This window comes from Hoplias malabaricus, chromosome 2 (assembly GCF_029633855.1).
Source record: "Hoplias malabaricus isolate fHopMal1 chromosome 2, fHopMal1.hap1, whole genome shotgun sequence".
NCBI classification, from domain to species: domain Eukaryota; kingdom Metazoa; phylum Chordata; class Actinopteri; order Characiformes; family Erythrinidae; genus Hoplias; species Hoplias malabaricus.
Genome location: NC_089801.1, coordinates 17,214,479 through 17,234,994, shown reverse-complemented (window position 1 = coordinate 17,234,994; position 20,516 = coordinate 17,214,479). Strand labels below are relative to the sequence as shown.

General features: G+C 42.1%; 1 protein-coding gene across 1 annotated transcript; it reads right to left on the bottom strand.

Annotated features, from left to right (window-relative positions):
• Positions 1-467: 467 nt before the first annotated feature.
• LOC136687002 (C-type lectin domain family 4 member F-like) lies at positions 468-14,168 on the bottom strand. The gene is made up of 15 exons (XM_066661168.1): positions 14,049-14,168; positions 13,695-13,781; positions 13,489-13,596; positions 12,942-13,046; positions 10,390-10,494; positions 9,661-9,744; positions 8,434-8,541; positions 7,680-7,745; positions 7,055-7,135; positions 6,904-6,969; positions 6,267-6,347; positions 6,113-6,178; positions 5,293-5,438; positions 5,052-5,158; positions 468-824 (listed from the first exon to the last, which is right to left on the bottom strand). The coding sequence occupies exons 1-15, from the start codon at positions 14,113-14,115 to the stop codon at positions 683-685; spliced, it is 1,419 nt and encodes a 472-aa protein (XP_066517265.1). The 5' UTR covers positions 14,116-14,168; the 3' UTR covers positions 468-682.
• Between the last annotated feature and the right edge of the window lie 6,348 nt (positions 14,169-20,516).

The following is a 20,516-nucleotide window of genomic DNA, read 5'->3' as shown; positions in this document are numbered from 1 at the left end:
GTTTCTGAGAGAAACTGAAGTTGAGGCAAAACCGTCTTCTCCTTTTTTTACCCACAATGCACAGTAGAGGAAATTTACAAAGAGTTTCGTGTGGTTTTTATCTTTAGGATCAAACCCTGGCCTGGTTCATCTAAAGTGTTAAATATTTATTTACATTTTCTTAAAAATTAAAACATGAGCACAGAAATGTTCAAATGTCTTATACAGTTAACATCACATCACTAGTAATAATAACAGTAATAACAATGTTATTATCATTTATAACAGTCTAAATATTAGCTGTTAAAAGCTGTAATAAAATAAGACGTATGTAACGTACTGAGGGTGCTGTTAGTAGCAATAATATGATTTAAGTCAAATAAACAGATAGTTATTACTGCTTACTCTGTAATAATATGTCATTAGAATATAATCATTATTATAATTATCATCACACACTGAAAGACCCCACTGCACAGTTTTCTTTTAGATTGTTTTATTTAGAGTTTGTAAACGAGTCGTTGGAATCTGTCAGAAATAAAGCACCAAACAACAATATAACAATCAAATGAAGGAATGAATGAACAGAACAGAAAAGTGAGCTGTGGCTTTAATGTTTCATCAGAAGAACTCTTTGTTTTTGTTTATAAAAAATACAGCGTCACTAACCCTTGACATCAGTGCGCTCTGAGCTCAGGGGGGGTTAGGTTTTACAGATGTACTTCATTAAGACAGAGCAGTGATTATCGTTCAGTAGCCCAGTGGTTAATAAATGTGCGCAGTCCTCTCCCTCTTCTCCGAGACCATGATCCTTCCAGTCGTCAGGTTGCCCAGGCGACCACCGCCTAAAATAAACAATAATAATAATACCTTCATAAATCAGTCAGAAACTTCCCACAGAATCACTCTCAGAAAAAGAGCAGCACCGTAAACAACAATAAATAAAATGTAAATGTGCATTTATTTGTCATTGTACAAAGTACAACTAAATGTGTCTTCAACATTTAACCATCTGTGGCAGTGAACACACACACACACACACACACACAATAGTGCACAAGGGGCTGTGAACACACACCCAGGGCAGGGGGCAGATATCCCTGGTTCCCAGGGAGCAGTTGTGGGTTCAGTGCCTTGTTCGAGATGGTTCTACACAGCACCTTTTAGAAAAGGCTTCTTTAAGGCTTCAAAAATGGTTCCTCAGATGTAACAAGCTTGACATCATGACGGAACCGTTTTTGGTGCTGTATAGAACCCTTTTCTAAAAGGTGCTGTGTAGAACAAGCTATAGCACATTCTCCATCCTGCAAAAGGCTCTTCAGTTGTTCAGGACCCTTGCAGAACAATGGTTTTTAAGAGCGATAGCAGTAGACAAGCCACAGAATCTCTCCTCAGTGTTTACAGCTATGTGCCACACTCTCCAAATAAAGCAAAAGATAAATGACAAGTCTGTAGAACATCTACACTCTCAGATTAAAGGTACTCTACAGGAACATTACTGCTACATAAAGCTACAAACAGTTTAGTGTATCTTTAAAGGTACAGCAGTGGTGTTAGAGTCCAGTTGTGTTCCCTAAAGGTTCATTACATTCTCTTCTCCAGAAGGAGAGGGGGATCTCTGTAATCTTTCATTAAACAACTGTGGAGAATAAAAGAACACAATAAAAGCCCTGGAGATGAAACGGGGCGAATGACATCAACACAACTTTAACATCCACAGTTAATATAGAGTAAGGTACAGTTCTGTTCCTAATTAAAGGTGCAGTCTATGTTCCAGTGAGGGTCCCTCACAGAGACAGTTCTTCTGACAGTGCACTAAACATCTGCGACTCTTGACCAGACTTCCTCCTGGACTCAGTAGGAACTCACGGTCACTGAGTTTCCATCCATACATTCACAGATGTTCTGTGCAATAAAGAAATATCAGCAGAAAAATGTGAAATGATACTAATTCTGTGAAGCTGCTTTGTGACAACGACAGATGTATAAAGCACAAAATAAATAAATCCCATCCACTGCACTTTAGTGAATAAACTCCAGTATGCACACGTTGCTGTGGCCTTTGCATTACATAGCGGAGTCAATGATAATTCATTATTATTTAATTAATAATTAATTATTTAATTCATTTTGCTAAGCTCCATGTTTGGGAGCCATTAACTAATATGTAGTGTCCTTACCTGTCTTAATTTTAACTTAGACAAATAGGTCATCTTCACATATTATTCAGCAAAAGTAGCTAGAATTAACTATTATTAATGAATTATGCTCATTGACCCGTCGTGGGTTCTTGACTCTGAAATGGAATCTGAACTAGAAGTTAAAATTCCATACAAGAAAGGTGCACACACAAACAAATAACCAAGGATTGGTTTTATCACACAACTGGTTTATTAATAATAATATCAAATAATGAATATTGATTAGACATTCATATAATAAAATGGATTACCGCGATATATGAGGGAACAGGGAGATTAATATATGAGGGAATTTCTCTATGATAATTATTGTCCTAAGTTCTAAGAAAGGCTATTGTTTATCCCAGCAAACTTTCAGTACCAACCCATGAGCCATGAGATACATGAAACCATGTGACCTTACGTATCCGGAGATGAACGGGGAGCATGTTGCTGATGGTGCCTTCCAGCACGACTTCCTGGAGAATTGCAGACGCGGGCCTTGTAGGTTGCAACTGCGGGCGTTCATTTTCTCCCGAGGCTTTCAGACGCAGCCGTCGGAGCTGGTGGTGTTCTGAAGGTCTCTGTGGGGATTCTTCGTCGTCGCTGATCTGCCGCCTTGTGAGAGAGAGAGAGGCACGTCCATGCAGGTCTCTCCTGTGCAGGTTTCCACATCTCTGAAGGTCATTCTGAGGGTGCGTGCAGCAGTCCTCTTCATGGCGTTGTCGTCGTTTGGAGGGTCAGAGGTCTAAGGTTGCCTTCATGCTCTGGGTGTGGCGTTGAAATTTTGCTAGCGTTAAACTATAGCTCTTCTTAATCTGTAGTTTCTATCTGGACCACGCTTTAAAGGTCCAAGACTGTTTAAGAAAGCCATGAGTCTGACGCCTGCAGAGTCATTTTCAAAACTCAGGTCATTTTACTCTTTTAGCCTTGAAAAAGCTAAAAGAGACAACACCCCAAGTGTTTGGAGCCTTCAAGTGAAGAGTCGAACATCGGAGGAAAAGGGGCATAAGCCCAAAAAGTTCGAAAAACCTTACAAAGCTCAAAAGCTGGAAAGGCTTGTGTCATTTGGCGCCACAGGTTTTTAACTAGAGTTTAGAAAACCCGCCCTGAATACCTGATTCGTCCTCAATGAGGGAGAATTGGAGCTTTTCTTGCTCCTGATTGGCTGTTTCCTGTACCTTGGGAGTGGCATCACATAGAATTTATGACACTTGACAAGACAAAGACTTGACCATCCCTGAGTGAATACTTTGCAATATAAAAGATTATATGTTAACACAAAGTAATATAATTAAGAAAAAGATAACCATGTTTCTTTATAATTATTAACCAACTAAACACATAGTATGTGGCTACCTTGGTTCTACATAAATTCATATAAACAAAAATGACTTTAAACACATGTAAATTAATTCCACCTATTTTGATTGTCAAACGGGGTTAATTTCAAACAGTTGTGCCCATATACAACTTGTTTTCCATGTAAGAACTTTGGGATGTTTGAGTCTTTTAGAGTTAACAGTCTTTAAAAAGGTGTCCTTTAAAGAGGGCATTGTGGGTTTCAATCAAGATTGAGTCTCTGTGTCTCTCTGCATTCTTTCCTTGACCCTGGTGGTCCTTAAGTCATAAAAAGGGTCTTTGGAGGGGTTTTTAAGGGCCTGCTCTGGAGGTTTATCTCACCTTACGATCTTGGTTAGAGATGTCTCTGAAAACTAGCAAAAGCTTGGGTATTTAAAATCACATCTTCAGAAAGTCAAAATTTCTTATTAGAAATTAATACACATTCATCATATCCACTACATGATATTAAACTGATCTCTTCACATTTTTATTTTTTCATAAAAAAATATTTCCCCTAAATTTTAAATGTTCTCATAAATGTATAATTGTGTTTAGAACCATCTGTTTGTCACAGCTGTCTCTGTGGACGCCTCGCTTCCTCCCTCACTTCACGCCGCATTGCCACTTGAGTCTGTGACTTACTCTGGGGACTTCAGTTCCCATGGTTCAGCGGATAGTCACATGACTCCATCAGCCAATGAGAACTCTTTGGTGTGCTCCGGGTTACCTGAGTTTTGAGTCACAGCTGTTATTTATCTGGACATAATTATTCAGTTAGTATATTAACCCAGGCTTTGGCATTTGTCATTTGCGAAGTATTGCTAACCCTTCTGTTACATACTGAGCGTATCTTGATTGTGAAAGTCATCCCATGTATGACCCACTCTTACGTTTCTCTTGACCCTGTCTTTTGGATTCGGACTGCTAGTGTTTGATACTTTGAGTTTTTGACCTCGCCCTGTGCATTACAATTCTCTAGATTTCCCTTTTGGTTGTGACTGCTCTCTTCTTACAGTATGCTTTGTACTATAACTTCTGTGAAGTAAAACTGTTTCTGCTAAAAACCTGCGAGTGTCTATCTTGTTTACATAGCCTGACACTGTTTATGTCTATAGTTATTTGTATTCACTCTATAATTTTTTATAAATATTTTAGAATTATTTTGTTTAAAGTATGAAAATAAATTTTAAAAAAGCATCAAAAACATGAAAAATTTCAAGCCAGACTTTGCTTTACGCCCTGGAGCAGAGGAGGAAACAGGGGCCACATGTTTCTGTGGTGAGACTCAGAAGGTCTTACTCACAAGGTGTTACTTGGAGGTTTTGGTTTGATAACGGCTGGTACTTGGTTTAAAAAGTTTAAGAAACACTGGAATAGAGAAATTAAAAAGCAGTAAACCGACTTTAATGAATAATGTTGGCTAATGTTTGATGATGGAAAATTGTTGATTGCACCTTTAATGTGGACGGTCCTCACTGAGAGGGTCAGGCTGGAACACCAGTAAAGTGAAGGTAGTTTGAGTGCAGTGTGAGTTGTAAAGTCTCTTACTCTGAGTTCATGACGTAAGGCGTCTCATCGGCCCACCGCCACTGCCCCGTCTTTTCATCCGTGAGTCCGACCCAGAAAAATTCTGGAATTTTCCTAATCACAAAGTCCTGGAGAACACAGCAGAGCCAGAGAGGAGAGGGTTAACACAGAACTGGGCTGATACACTTCACACACTCCAACATCTTAACTCGGACTTGTGTGTGTGTGTGTGTGTGTGTGTGTGTGTGTGTGTGTTTTTCACCCATTCATCAGCAGCTTCCAATTTGAGCAGCAAAGCATTCTGGGATTTGCAGTAGTCTCGAGCCTGGTGCCAGTTCAGTTTGTCTTTGGAGAATAAAAAACATTTGGATCCAAACGGAGTCCATCCGGGTTTACAGCTGGAAACATCTGCAAAGCAGAGAGCAGTCAGAATTAAACCAATGAGAAACTGTGGAAATAACATTGTATTTATTTAAAGACATAAAGAGAATCATTTGCCGCTCCACTTTAAACAGTGCAGCACTTACAGAGCACATTAGCGAGAAGCTATCAATATCTAACAACTCAAATAAATTACTCTTATTCATGTTATGAAACAACCATTACACTGACCCCTAGTGGCCTGGAGCATCCTGAGAATCTGCCCTAAACCTGGTTTTTACTTCACTGTTCACTGGATGCAGAGCGTTAATTCTTCTGTGCTGGTGTCTGCAGTTACACCTCCTCACCACTGAATCTCAAACATCTTCCTCTACACTCTGTAGTAAATAAAGCATTGGTGTAGTAGAGTTATATTTGTAAAGCTTTAAAGTGCACTATGGGAGGAGAGCGATGTTTGGGATGGAGCAGAGTTTACATGAGGCGCCAGGAAAGTAGCTAATACAAAGCGGCACGTTTTTCCTGCTTCTTGTTTAGTTAATTTTTTCCTGGAGACATCTGTATTTTTCCTGTGTTCTACATTTTGATTGGTCCCTGACGTCCACCCCGTGTCTGAGGAGGCGTCTGTCTGTGAATGTGCTGCTGTCTGTGTCTCTGTGTGTGGAAGAGAGGAGTGACTGACTGCTCCTTTAATGATTAATCACCTGCTGTTCCACTGCTGCTCCCGTCTTTAGCTTTCAGTGCCGTCAGAGCAGAAATCACTCTCTCTTCTGAGACACAACATAAAAGTAAATAAATGAACCACACAACGACAACAACAACAACAACAACAACAACCATCATCGTCATCATCCTCACCTGTGCTCTGGAGTTTGGAGGACAGAGACTGCAGAGAAGACGACAGCTTCAACACCTCAGAAAGAATCTTTTCCTGAGACTCTGAGACACAGGAAATAAAAGGAAACAGATATTAATAACAGATTAATAATGAATGAATGAATAATCTGACTTCTGTAGTGTATTACTCTCTGTCACAATGACTGTGTGGGTTGTAGGAACATTGCATAGCATTATACAGAGGTTTTAAAGTTAAAAAAAAAACATGCTTTAGCACCTCCTACACTTCCTGTAGTGTATTACACTTTATCAGAATGACTGTGTGAGTGGCAGGATGTTTACAGAGTGTGACGGAGCCCAGACTGTGGCTGTTTGGAGATGTAGTTGGTGTAAACAGATTTCTGATATTCAGTCTGAGCGCGACAGATCAGATCAGTGCTTTAACGACGGGGTTCTGACCCAGAATGTGTTGCTTGTCCCTGTCTTTAACAAGTTCCCCACACCAGGAGAGAGTGTAGAAGCCCCTTCATTCCTGTCCCTCAGCTTCAGTGTGTTTTACACAGAGTTGTGTTGGTGGAGAGTGTGTGTGAAGTGTGGAGAAGTCTCCAGAGCGTCTTAAAACTTTATTACAGTAAACACATGCCACTCTGTTCCTCACCTGCTGCTTTACTGCTGCCCTCCAGCTTCCCCTTCACCTCTCCCAGAGCTGTCTTCACCTGCTCGTCTGAGGAGAAACAGCAGAGGAGCTCACAGTCACACGAACCAAATAAACAACAGACCATCATCCTCATCCTCATCCTCATCCTCACCTGCGCTCTGGAATCTGGAGGACAGAGTCTGCAGAGAAGTCGACAGCTTCAGCACCTCACTCAGAGTCCGGTTCTGAGACTCTGAGACATGAGATAAAAGGAAAACATGATCAATAATACATTCATACACAAGGATATTAGGAAACTGTGTGTGTGTGTGTGTGTGTGTGTGTGTGTGTCCATTTGTCCGTTTTCTCAGAATCACTGGACACAAGGTGGGAACACACTCTGGAGGGGGCGCCAGTCCTTCACAGGGCGACACATTCACTCACACAATCACACCTACGCACACGGGATCTCTGTAATCTTTCCTTATACAACTGTGGAGAATAGAAGTGGAGATGAAGCGGGGCATATGATAATAACACAACTTTAAATCTAGAATAAGGAACCATTATATTCCCTAATTAAAGGTACAGTAAATGTTCCCTTGAGGCTGCTACCACAGAGAGAGTGTAGTGAGTGTTTGTTGATCTATAATCAGCTGTGTCCTGCTTATCTACAGTTTACAGATGTTTTCCAGAGAGACTTTTAATGTAGGGGTCAGTACAGAATCCCCGACACATCCAGGACACTAGGTGTCAGTGTAAAGTGAAGAAGAGCCCTGTTAGCGTTAGCATCGTACCTGCTGCTTTATCACTGTCAGCCACCTTCATTTTTATTTCACTGAGTGCTGCCATCACCCGCTCCTCTGAGGACACAAATAAACACTTCACACACAGGCGAAGAGGAAATGCCTTTTGAGATATAAACAGAGTGAGTGAGTGAACAAGTGGGTAAATGAATGAGTGAGTGAGTGAGTGGGTGAGTGAATGAGTGAGTGAGTGAGTGAGTGAGTGAGTGAACGAGTGAACGAGTGGGTAAGTGAGTGAGTGAGTGAATGGGTAAGTGAGTGAGTGAGTGAGTGAGTGAGTGAGTGAGTGAGTGAGTGGGTAAGTGAGTGAGTGAGTGAGTGAGTAAGTGGGTAACTGAGTGCACAGGTGAGCGGCTGCATGAGTGAGTGTGTGAATGAGTGAGTGAGTGTGTGGGTGAATGAATGAATGAATGGATGGATGAATGAATGAATGAATGAATGAATGAATGAATGAATGAGTATGTGAATGGGTGGGCGTGTGAATGAATGGTTGAATGAGTTAGTGAGCGGATGAATGAGTGAGTGGACGGGTGAGTGAGTGAGTGAGTGAGTGAGTGAGTGAGTGAGTGAGTGAGTGAACGAGTGAGTGAGTGAGTTACTGAGTGAGTGAGTGAGTGAGTGAGTGAGTGAGTGAGTGAGTGAGTGAATAAGTGAGTGGTTGAATGAGTGAGTGAGTGAGTGAGTGAGTGAGTGAGTGAGTGAGTGAGTGATTGGGTTAGTGAATGAATGAATGAGTGAGTCTCACCTGAATCCTGTGCTTGTTTCTGTTGTTTAGAGTCAAACGAAACCAGGGATGACTTGAGATCCGTCAGAGAGTCTTTTATTTCTCTGAAGTTCGAGTCGTGACGAGGGACTGTTCCCAAAAAGCATTAAAAACAAACCCTGAATATTCAGAACCAACAGCTAAACTGTGATCAGTTATAAAACTAAAGTAATACACGTGTAATTAGACAGTAACATGAAAAACGTTAGCATCAAGCTAGAGTCCCTATCAGTGGCTCCCACCAAGGTTGTAAGAAACCTAGGTGTCATGGTTGATGACCAGCTGACCTTCACAGATCACGTTACCGTTGTAGCTCGATCGTGCCGCTTCTCCCTATTCAACATAAGGAAGATTAGACCATACCTAACTCAACATACAACACAGCTCCTCGTTCAGACGTTAGTAATCTCCCGTCTAGACTATTGCAACGCCCTCCTGACAGGTCTTCCGGCCTGTGCTGTGAAACCGCTACAGATGATCCAGAATGCGGCAGCACGCCTGGTCTTCAACCAACCAAAAAGAGCACATGTCACGCCCCTATTAGTTGAGCTGCATTGGCTACCCTTAGCTGCTCGCATCAAATTCAAATCACTAATGATGGCCTTCAGAGTATTCACTGGTTCTGCTCCCATCTACCTCAATAGACTCTTAAAACCATACGTTAGCGCCCGCCCTCTCCGTTCCTCAAAGGAGCGCCAACTAACACGACCAACCCCCCATACAGGTCAGTCGAGGCTATTCTCATCTCTGGTACCACGCTGGTGGAACGAGCTTCCAAGCACTATCAGAGCAACAGAAACCCTCTCTGCATTCAAGAAATCATTGAAAACCCAGCTCTTCCGAGAGTATCTTTTGCACTGAATGTCTTTCTTTAATGCACTTATTACTTCCTGGCATATTGCACTTAATGTAAGGTATTTTGTATAAAGTGCTGTAGTTCGAATGTTAGATCCTTAGATCTCTTTTGTAAGTCACTTTGGATACAAGCGTCTGCCAAATGCATAAATGTAAATGTAAATGTAAAACGTAGTGATAATACAAACCAAAACAGTTCTGTAATCCACAGCATCACTGTCATAAAAACTAACTACACAGAGAGGAAGGTTATTTTACTAAATTAAGAATAAAAATAAAGCCTACATTGTCTCTGAGCGTAAAGAAGAGTGACACAGATGGAGTTGGGAGGTTGGTCTCTCTCTGATTGTTTACCTGTGTCCTGGAGTTTGACTGTAATCTCAGACACGGAGGAGTTTAAAGTGTCCAGGAAACTCTTCATCTCCGAGAACTGACCGTCTGAAGAAAAACCAACAAACAACGTTTAATAAAAACATTAAAACATATTGAAATATAACGTTTTATATTTTTAAAACAAATTGTTTTTGTAATTCTGATTCTCTCAAACGACTCAGAAGTGATTCAGAGCGGCAGCTAAAAACTGTACATTTAATTACAGTAGATTTTTATATAATTTTTATAAAATGTAAAAGAGTTCTAAATTTTAATAGATGTTTAAAATTATCTACATTTTCATAGATTCATAAAATGATTCTTTAGGTCTCTGTTTAAAGAAACACTAGGTGATATTTTGCTCCAGGGCTTCCCCCTACAGTCACAGAGTGTAATTCACCTTTACAGCACTGTCCTGAAATCAAGGTCGAGAGAGAACAGGGTTGTATCCTGCCCTCCCCCAAAAGCTACATAGTGTAGTTTCTGGAGGGCTGAGCCCGGAGCAGCTGATTTTGTAGCTGTTATTTTAAGGTACATATATGACCCAGTGTTGCGGTACATAATTGAAAATGCTGAATAGTTTCATTCCAAAATCAACATAGATTTCACTTTGAACGCAACATTAGAACGTTTTCTCTGCTGTAAATTTAGCAGATGAGCAGCGAGAGGTTGCCCCTGGGTCCCCCTGGTGGTGAAGAGAGGAGCTCTGACCTGTGCTCTGCAGTTTGCTCTGTATCTGAGAGTTAACGGATCCGAGAGAAGAGCCCAGGCTGTTGATTAACGTCTGGAGCTCAGAGAGTTTCTTCATTTGGGGTCCTGTCCATAACAGACACAGTCACACATCCAGGAAAATACAGCACTCTCTGGACACTCTTCTTTCTCAACATTTCACTCAAATAAGTATGAATCAGACATTTTCCTGCACATTTAACACCGATATTAACAGAGAATAACAATAAATATATAAAAAATATACAGAGAGTGTCCAAAGTCTCAGTCTTTTATTGCAGAAAGGAAAGGGGGAAAATGACAGACCTGAATACCTCAGTGAGGGAGGGGCCTATATTTAGGTTGTGTCCGGAACATGGCCTTCATCTTGAAAGCTGCCATATTGGCTCAAGGGCAAGGTTTTCCAATTGGAAGATGGTAATGTGGCATATCAAAGAAGAAAAAAATTGTCTCAGGAATTGATTGCCACAATCAGATTTGTAATAACTTTTGTACTTCAAAAGTTATCAACACAGAAAATTTTAATATTTGTTGTTCATTACAGGTTCGTTACACTCTCATTAGAGGCTCATTACAGCCTCATTACTGGCTCATTACAGTCTCATTACAGGCTTGTTACAGCCTCATTACAGGCTCATTACAACCTCATTACAGGCTCGTTACAAGTTCGTTACAGTCTCATTAAAGACTCGTTACAGCCTCATTACAGGCTTGTTACAACCTCGTTACAGGCTCATTACAGGCTCGTTACAGCCTATTTACAGGCTCGTTGCAACCTCATTACAGTCTCATTACAGGCTTGTTGCAGCCTCATTACAGTCTCACTACAGGCTCATTGCAGCCTCATTACAGGCTCATTACAGCCTCATTGCAGTCTCATTACAGGCTCATTACAGCTTCATTACTGGCTCGTTACAGTCTCATTACAGGCTCGTTACAGCCTCATTACAGGCTTATTACAACCTCATTACAGGCTCGTTACAGTCTCATTACAGGCTCATTGCAGCCTCATTACAGTCTCAATTTCCGGCTCGTTGCAGCCTCATTACAGTCTCATTACAGACTCATTACAGCCTCATTACTAGCTCATTACAGGCTCATTACAGCCTCATTACTGGCTCATTACAGTCTTAATACAGGCTCGTTGCAGGCTTATTACATGCTCATTACAGGCTCATTGCAGCCTCATTACAAGCTCGTTGCAGCCTCATTACAGTCTCATTACAGCCTCACTACTGGCTTGTTACAGTCTCATTTCAAGCTCGTTACAGCCTCATTACAGGCTCATTACCACCTCATTACAGGCTTGTTATAGGTTTGTTACAGTCTCATAAAAGACTCATTACAGCCTCATTACAGGCTCATTACAACCTCATTACAGGTTCGTTACAACCTCATTACAGGCTCGTTACAGGCTCATTACAGCCTCATTACTGGCTCATTACAGTCTCATTACAGGCTTGTTGCAGGCTCATTACAGGCTCGTTACAGGCTCATTGCAGCCTCATTACAGTCTCATTACAGGCTCGTTGCAGCCTCATTACAGTCTCATTACAGGCTCATTACAGCCTCATTACTGGCTCGTTACAGTCTCATTACAGGCTCGTTACAGCCTCATTACAACCTCATTACAGGCTCGTTATAAGTTTATTACAGTCTCATAAAAGACTCATTACAGCCTCATTACAGGCTCATTACAGGTTCTTTACAACCTAATTACAGGCTCGTTACAGGGTCATTACAACGTAATTACAGGCTGGTTACAGGCTCATTACAGCCTATTTACAGGCTTGTTGCAACCTCATTACAGTCTCATTACAGGCTCGTTGCAGCCTCATTACTGGCTCATTACAGGCTTGTTGCAGCCTCATTACAGTCTCATTACAGGCTCATTGCAGACTCATTGCAGACTCATTACAGTCTCATTACAGGCTCGTTGCAGCCTCATTACAGTCTCATTACAGGCTCATTGCAGCCTCATTACAGGCTTGTTGCAACCTCATTAAAGTCTCATTGCAGGCTCGTTGCAGCCTCATTACAGTCTCATTACCAGCTTGACCAGACACTAAATGCTCAGTGTTAACTGACAGTGCTACAGGAAAAATTATCCCCATCCATTCTGTCTGAAGACAGTGCTGAGTGGTCGAGTCAAGTTGATAACTTTTGAACCACAAGAATTGTTGCAAATCTAATTGCAGTGATCAGTTTCTTAGACAATTCTGTTCTTCTCAGATATGATACATGTCACCTTCCTATTGGAAAAACTTGCCCTTGATCCAAGATGTCAGCCATATTCTGTACACAGCCTAAAAGATAGGCCCCTCCCCTTTACTTGCTGGTGTATTCAGACCTGTCACTTTCTCTTTCCTTTCTGAAATAAAAGGGCGTAAACATGTTATATACAATATATTAATAAAATGTGACGTAGTCTATGTCCAAACCCCAAACCCCCCACCCTCACACCCACCCTTACCCCCCTACCCTCTCCCTCACTCACCCACCCTCAACACACCCTTGACTAAAGCTGAACCCACCAGAGGTGAGCTGAGTCTGGATTCTGGAAGTGAACATGTCCACATACGAACTCAGACTGGACACGGACACCTTCATTTCTGCCATCACCTTCTGCACCTCAGCACCTTCAGTACACACACACACACACACATACACACACACATATTAAACCACATAGATACATTCTTCTGTACCTCAGCACCTTCAAACCACAACACATTAAAGCAACAACAAACATATTCTTACAACAACAACAACAATAAATAACAACTAAACTGTAACAGTCCTCTCTTAAAAGCTTTGAAGCTAAACTGGTGACCATTCTGTGTTTGACCTCATGCCCATAAAAGGAAAGTAATGTGAAAAGAGAACACAGTCCCAAACCGCAGATGTTTCACTTCTGTGATCATTTTTCAGCAGAAAACTGGACAAACAGGCGTCCCCAAACTTTAGGACACAGTGACGGTAGGAGATGATATTAATATTAATAATAATAAATAATAACACTGCACCCTTCTCACACCCGAGGTCATGTTGCAGTTAAGAAAAAAAAAAAAGATTTATTACCTGAGCCTTTCAGGTTGTTTTTCAGCTCAGAATTCACAGAGTTCAGGGAAGAATTGTGACTCAACACGGAGCGCTCCAACTCTGCGAATTTCCTCTCCTGGAAACCAACTGGAACACCACACACACACACACACACACAGGGGAACACATCATCAGTCTTGGCTCCGTACACACAGACACAAAGGTAACACAGATACAACACTCACATACGACAAACACCATCACAAACAGGATGAAGACCACCAGTCCGAGTGACACCTGGACCACAAGGCTGCGGTTGCCATGGATACAATCTGAAAAATAAACAGATCATAGATGTATTTATTACAGATTAAGACGTTTTTGTTCTCCTCCAGATCTCGATTTAAACGCCCCAGGTGTGGTCTGTTATTTTAAAATGTTACAGAATACACACTTTATTCTTTAAAAAGAAGAGTTTAAACAACACATTGTGTGTTAATTTGATCATAAACTTCTTTAAAGCAAGTATTTGTCTAAGTTTAATTCAACAAACGCTGCTCAGAAAAATGAGAGTTCAGCGTGAAGCTGATTCTCCAAACCTTTCAATGACTTCCGGACTCCTGCGTCCATCTCCATCCTCCTGTAGCTGCTGGAGTATTCCTCCATCCTCCTGCAGCTGATACACACTCTGAAATGCAGAGTCTGGCTCCAGATGTTATGCCCGAATAAAAATGACGCTGACTCTTTATTGCAAAGTTATGATGTGCTGCTGAGGGTGTGAGGGGGTCATCACTTTCTCTTCCCTTTTCCTCAAAGCTGTGTTAGCTCCGGAGCCTTAACTCACGCACGTTAACTCTAACTGTGGGTTTAATCTTCTTAAGGTGGACGCAGTAGATGTGTTTGTGTTTGTTTCACTGTGTTGGAGCTTCCTTAACCACAGATTAAAGTCGGATTAGCAGAGGAACCACAGATAGCCCTTAACTGTCAGTGTTGTTTGTGTCGTTTGTGCTGAGTGGACACTGCACAGGTCAAACACCCAAACAGAACATTACAACACAGTACAGCACTGTGCAAAGACTTATTCTTATATAGAAAATGAGATTTATGAAGCTGTTTATATTCACTCAATCATTTTCAATCTTTAAATCCCACTCACCAGACTCTCTCTTTCTCTCTCTTTCTTTCTCTCTCGCTCTTTCTCTCTCTCTCTCTCTCTCTCTCTCTCTCTCTCTCTCTCTCTCTCGCTCTTCTCTCTCTCTCTCTCTCTCTCTCTCTCTCTCTCTCTCTCTCTCTCTCTCTCTCTCTCTCTCTCTCTCTCTCTCTGGCCTGTGGATACCTTTTGCAGGGCAACCTTGCCCCTGCTTTACCATGAGACTATTAACCCCTTTAATTTACCCCCTTTGTCTATGTTTTTCTCCTGTGCCTCTTGTGACCTGCTCCAGCCCCTGACCCTGTGAGTCCTGTACAAGATCCTGGCCTTGTCTCATCTACAGTATCACGCCTGGCCGTGCAAGGTTAATGTTTTATCTCAAATTAACTCTGCACCTGCCTTTACCCTGCTACAGAATCCTCCTCCTTCCTCAGACTCATACATCACTAATGTTTCACCTTCAATTTACTGTAACTCACTGTCTCCATCAGTTCACTTTTACTTCTGTTCTGTTGTCTGTTGTGTCTCTGTTGTCGACCCGAGGAGGATGGGTTCTCTGTATGAGTCTTGGTTCCTTACAAGGTTTCTTCCTCGTGCGCTGAGGGAGTTTTTCTTTGGCACAGTGGCCCTGGGCTCACTCATAGGAGCTCAGACCCGGATCTCAGTAAAACTGCTCTGTGACAACTTTCTGTTGTGATAAACGTGTTATAAATAACATTTAATTGAAAATAAACACAAAAACCTTAGTATCAGTGTGTGTGTGTGTGTGTGTGTGTGTGTGTGTGTGTGTGTGTGTGTGTGTGTTCAGATGAATTTAAACAGATTAAATGAACTTGTTTTAATAGAAAAGGTTAAATAAGGTCAGTGCAGTAAAGGGTTAATGCTTGAGTTCAAAATAAACTTTTGTAACATTCTAAATGTATTTTCAAAAATATCATGATTCTGAAGAAAACAGAAGTGTGAATGTTAACGTCAGCTTTTTGAAATGGAGCCTGGGGGCGGGGCACTTTACTGTAAGAGCAGGGAACAGGTGAAAAGAAGAAAATAAACATTTAATTACGATTCGGCTGGGTTTCAAAACACTTCCTGATTGGACATTCACGGGGACAGCTTGGGTCTGATTGGATATTCAAAAGGAAAGCTTTGGTCTGATTGGACGTTCCTGTGGACAGCGTTGGTCTAATTGGACATTCATAGGGACAGCTTTAGTCTGATTGGACATTCATGTGGACAGCTTTGGTCTGATTGGACATTCATGTGGACAGCTTTGGTCTGATTGGACATTCATGTGGACAGTGTTGCTCTAATTGGACATTCATAGGGACAGCTTTAGTCTGATTGGACATTCACAGGGACAGCTTTGGTCTGATTGGACATTCCTGTGAACAGGTTTGTTCTGATTGGATGTTAATGTGGACAGCTTTGGTCTGATTGGACATTCACGGGGACAGCTTGGGTCTGATTGGATATTCAAAAGGACAGCTTTGGTCTGATTGGACGTTTCTGTGGACAGCGTTGGTCTAATTGGACATTCATAGGGACAGCTTTAGTCTGATTGGACATTCACAGGGACAGCTTTGGTCTGATTGGACATTCCTGTGAACAGCTTTGGTCTGATTGGATATTCATGTGGACATCTATTGTTTGATTGGACATTCATGTGGACAGCTCTGCTCTGATTGGATATTCCTGTGGATAGCTTTGGTCTGATTGGATGTTCATGTGGGCAGCTTTGGTCTGATTGGACATTCACAGAGACAGCTTTGGTCTGATTGGACATTCCTGTGAACAGCTTTGGTCTGATTGGACATTCATGTGGACAGTTTTGGTGTGTTTGGATATTCATGTGGACAGCTTTGGTCTGATTGGACATTCATGTGGACAGCATTGGTCTGATTGGACATTCATGTGGACAGCTTGGGTCTGATTGGACATTCACAGGGACAGTTTTGGTGTGTTTGGATATTCATGTGGACAGCTTTGGTCTGATTGGACATTCCTGTGGACAGCTTTGGTCTGATTGGATGTTCATGTGGACAGCTTTGGTCTGATTGGACATTCATGTGGACAGTTTTGTTCTGATTGGATATTCATGTGGACATCTTTGGTTTGATTGGACATTCATGTGGACAGCTCTGCTCTGATTGGATATTCCTGTGGATAGCTTTGGTCTGATTGGATGTTCATGTGGGCAGCTTTGGTCTGATTGGACATTCACAGGGACAGCTTTGGTCTGATTGGACATTCCTGTGAACAGCTTTGGTCTGACTGGACACTCACAGGGACAGCTTTGGTCTGATTGGATGTTCATGTGGACAGCTTTAGTCTGATTGGACATTCCTGTGGACAGCTTTCGTCTTATAGGTCATTCACAGGGACAGCTTTGGTTTAACTGGATGTTCATGTGGACAGCTTTGGTCTGATTGGACATTCATGTGGACAGTATTGTTCTGATTGGATATTCATGTGGACATCTTTGGTTTGATTGGACATTCATGTGGACAGCTCTGCTCTGATTGGATATTCCTGTGGATAGCTTTGGTTTGATTGGACATTCATGTGGACAGCTCTGCTCTGATTGGATATTCCTGTGGATAGCTTTGGTCTGATTGGATGTTCATGTGGGCAGCTTTGGTCTGATTGGATTTTCATGTGGGCAGCTTTGGTCTGATTGGACATTCACAGGGACAGCTTTGGTCTGATTGGACATTCCTATGAACAGCTTTGGTCTGATTGGACATTCATGTGGACAGTTTTGGTGTGTTTGGATATTCATGTGGACAGCTTTGGTCTGATTGGACATTCATGTGGATAGCTTTGGTCTGATTGGATGTTAATGTGGACAGCTTGGGTCTGATTGGACATTCCTGTGAACAGCTTTGGTCTGATTGGACATTCATGTGGACAGTTTTGGTGTGTTTGGATATTCATGTGGACAGCTTTGGTCTGATTGGACATTCATGTGGACATCTTTGTTGTGATTGGATGTTAATGTGGACAGCTTGGGTCTGATTGGACATTCCTGTGGACAGCTTTGGTCTGATTGGACATTCATGTGGACAGCTTTGGTCTGATTGGATGTTAATGTGGACAGCTTGGGTCTGATTGGACATTCACAGGGACAGTTTTGGTGTGTTTGGATATTCATGTGGACAGCTTGGGTCTGATTGGACATCCTGTGGACAGCTTTGGTCTGATTGGATGTTCATGTGGACAGCTTTGGTCTGATTGGACATTCATGTGGACAGTTTTGTTCTGATTGGATATTCATGTGGACATCTTTGGTTTGATTGGACATTCATGTGGACAGCTCTGCTCTGATTGGATATTCCTGTGGATAGCTTTGATCTGATTGGATGTTCATGTGGGCAGCTTTGCTCTGATTGGACATTCATGTGGACATCTTTGTTGTGATTGGATGTTAATGTGGACAGCTTGGGTCTGATTGGACATTCCTGTGGACAGCTTTGGTCTGATTGGACATTCATGTGGACAGCTTTGGTCTGATTGGATGTTAATGTGGACAGCTTGGGTCTGATTGGACATTCATGTGGACAGTTTTGTTCTGATTGGATATTCATGTGGACATCTTTGGTTTGATTGGACATTCATGTGGACAGCTCTGCTCTGATTGGATATTCCTGTGGATAGCTTTGGTCTGATTGGATGTTCATGTGGGCAGCTTTGCTCTGATTGGACATTCCTGTGAACAGCTTTGGTCTGATTGGACATTCATGTGGACAATTTTGGTGTGTTTGGATATTCATGTGGACAGCTTTGGTCTGATTGGACATTCATGTGGACAGCTTTGGTCTGATTGGATGTTAATGTGGACAGCTTTGGTCTGATTGGACATTCACAGGGACAGCTTTGGTCTGATTGGACATTCCTGTGAACAGCTTTGGTCTGATTGGACATTCATATGGACAGTTTTGGTGTGTTTGGATATTCATGTGGACAGCTTGGGTCTGACTGGACATTCCTGTGGACAGCTTTAGTCTGATTGGATGTTCATGTGGACAGCTTTGGTCTGATTGGACATTCATGTGGACAGTTTTGTTCTGATTGGATATTCATGTGGACATCTTTGGTTTGATTGGACATTCATGTGGACAGCTCTGCTCTGATTGGATATTCCTGTGGATAGCTTTGGTCTGATTGGATGTTCATGTGGGCAGCTTTGGTCTGATTGGACATTCACAGGGACAGCTTTGGTCTGATTGGACATTCCTGTGAACAGCTTTGGTCTGATTGGACATTCATGTGGACAGTTTTGGTGTGTTTGGATATTCATGTGGACAGCTTTGGTCTGATTGGACATTCATGTGGACAGCTTTGGTCTGATTGGATGTTAATGTGGACAGCTTGGGTCTGATTGGACATTCCTGTGGACAGCTTTGGTTTGATTGGACATTCATGTGGACAGTGTTGCTCTAATTGAACATTCATAGGGACAGCTTTAGTCTGATTGGACATTCACAGGGACAGCTTTGGTCTGATTGGACATTCCTGTGAACAGGTTTGTTCTGATTGGATGTTAATGTGGACAGCTTTGGTCTGATTGGATGTTCATGTGTACAGCTTTAGTCTGATTGGACATTCCTGTGGACAGCTTTGGTCTGATTGGACATTCACAGGGACAGCTTTGGTCTGATTGGACATTCACAGGGACAGCTTTGGTCTGATTGGATGTTCATGTGGACAGCTTTAGTCTGATTGGACATTCCTGTGGACAGCTTTCGTCTGATAGGTCATTCACAGGGACAGCTTTTGTCTGACTGGATGTTCATGTGGACAGCTTTGGTCTGATTGGACATTCATGTGGACAGTTTTGTTCTGATTGGATATTCATGTGGACATCTTTGGTTTGATTGGACATTCATGTGGACAGCTCTGCTCTGATTGGATATTCCTGTGGATAGCTTTGGTCTGATTGGATGTTCATGTGGGCAGCTTTGGTCTGATTGGACATTCACAGGGACAGCTTTGGTCTGATTGGACATTCCTGTGAACAGCTTTGGTCTGACTGGACACTCACAGGGACAGCTTTGGTCTGATTGGATGTTCATGTGGACAGCTTTAGTCTGATTGGACATTCCTGTGGACAGCTTTCGTCTTATAGGTCATTCACAGGGACAGCTTTGGTTTGACTGGATGTTCATGTGGACAGCTTTGGTCTGATTGGACATTCATGTGGACAGTATTGTTCTGATTGGATATTCATGTGGACATCTTTGGTTTGATTGGACATTCATGTGGACAGCTCTGCTCTGATTGGATATTCCTGTGGATAGCTTTGGTTTGATTGGACATTCATGTGGACAGCTCTGCTCTGATTGGATATTCCTGTGGATAGCTTTGGTCTGATTGGACATTCATGTGGACAGTTTTGGTGTGTTTGGATATTCATGTGGACAGCTTTGGTCTGATTGGATGTTAATGTGGACAGCTTGGGTCTGATTGGACATTCCTGTGAACAGCTTTGGTCTGATTGGACATTCATGTGGACAGTTTTGGTGTGTTTGGATATTCATGTGGACAGCTTTGGTCTGATTGGACATTCATGTGGACAGCTTTGGTGTGATTGGATGTTAATGTGGACAGCTTGGGTCTGATTGGACATTCCTGTGGACAGCTTTGCTCAGATTGGATGTTCATGTGGACAGCTTTAGTCTGATTGGACATTCCTGTGGACAGCTTTCGTCTGATAGGTCATTCACAGGGACAGCTTTGGTCTGACTGGATGTTCATGTGGACAGCTTTGGTCTGATTGGACATTCATGTGGACAGTTTTGTTCTGATTGGATACTCATGTGGACATCTTTGGTTTGATTGGACATTCATGTGGACAGCTCTGCTCTGATTGGACGTTCACAGGGACAGCTTTGGTCTGATTGGACATTCCTGTGAACAGCTT

What these genes read in the sequence shown, in the direction of transcription:
- LOC136687002 (XM_066661168.1), bottom strand. Translation starts at nt 14,115, where the DNA reads ATGGAGGAATACTCCAGCAGCTACAGGAGGATGGAGATGGACGCAGGA. An exon ending in AGTCCGGAAGTCATTGAAAG is followed by an intron (nt 13,782 to 14,048) that starts GTTTGGAGAATC and finishes TTTATTTTTCAG; the next exon opens with ATTGTATCCATGGCAACCGC. An exon ending in CCTTACGTCATGAACTCAGA is followed by an intron (nt 825 to 5,051) that starts GTAAGAGACTTT and finishes TGTTTATTTTAG; the next exon opens with GCGGTGGTCGCCTGGGCAAC.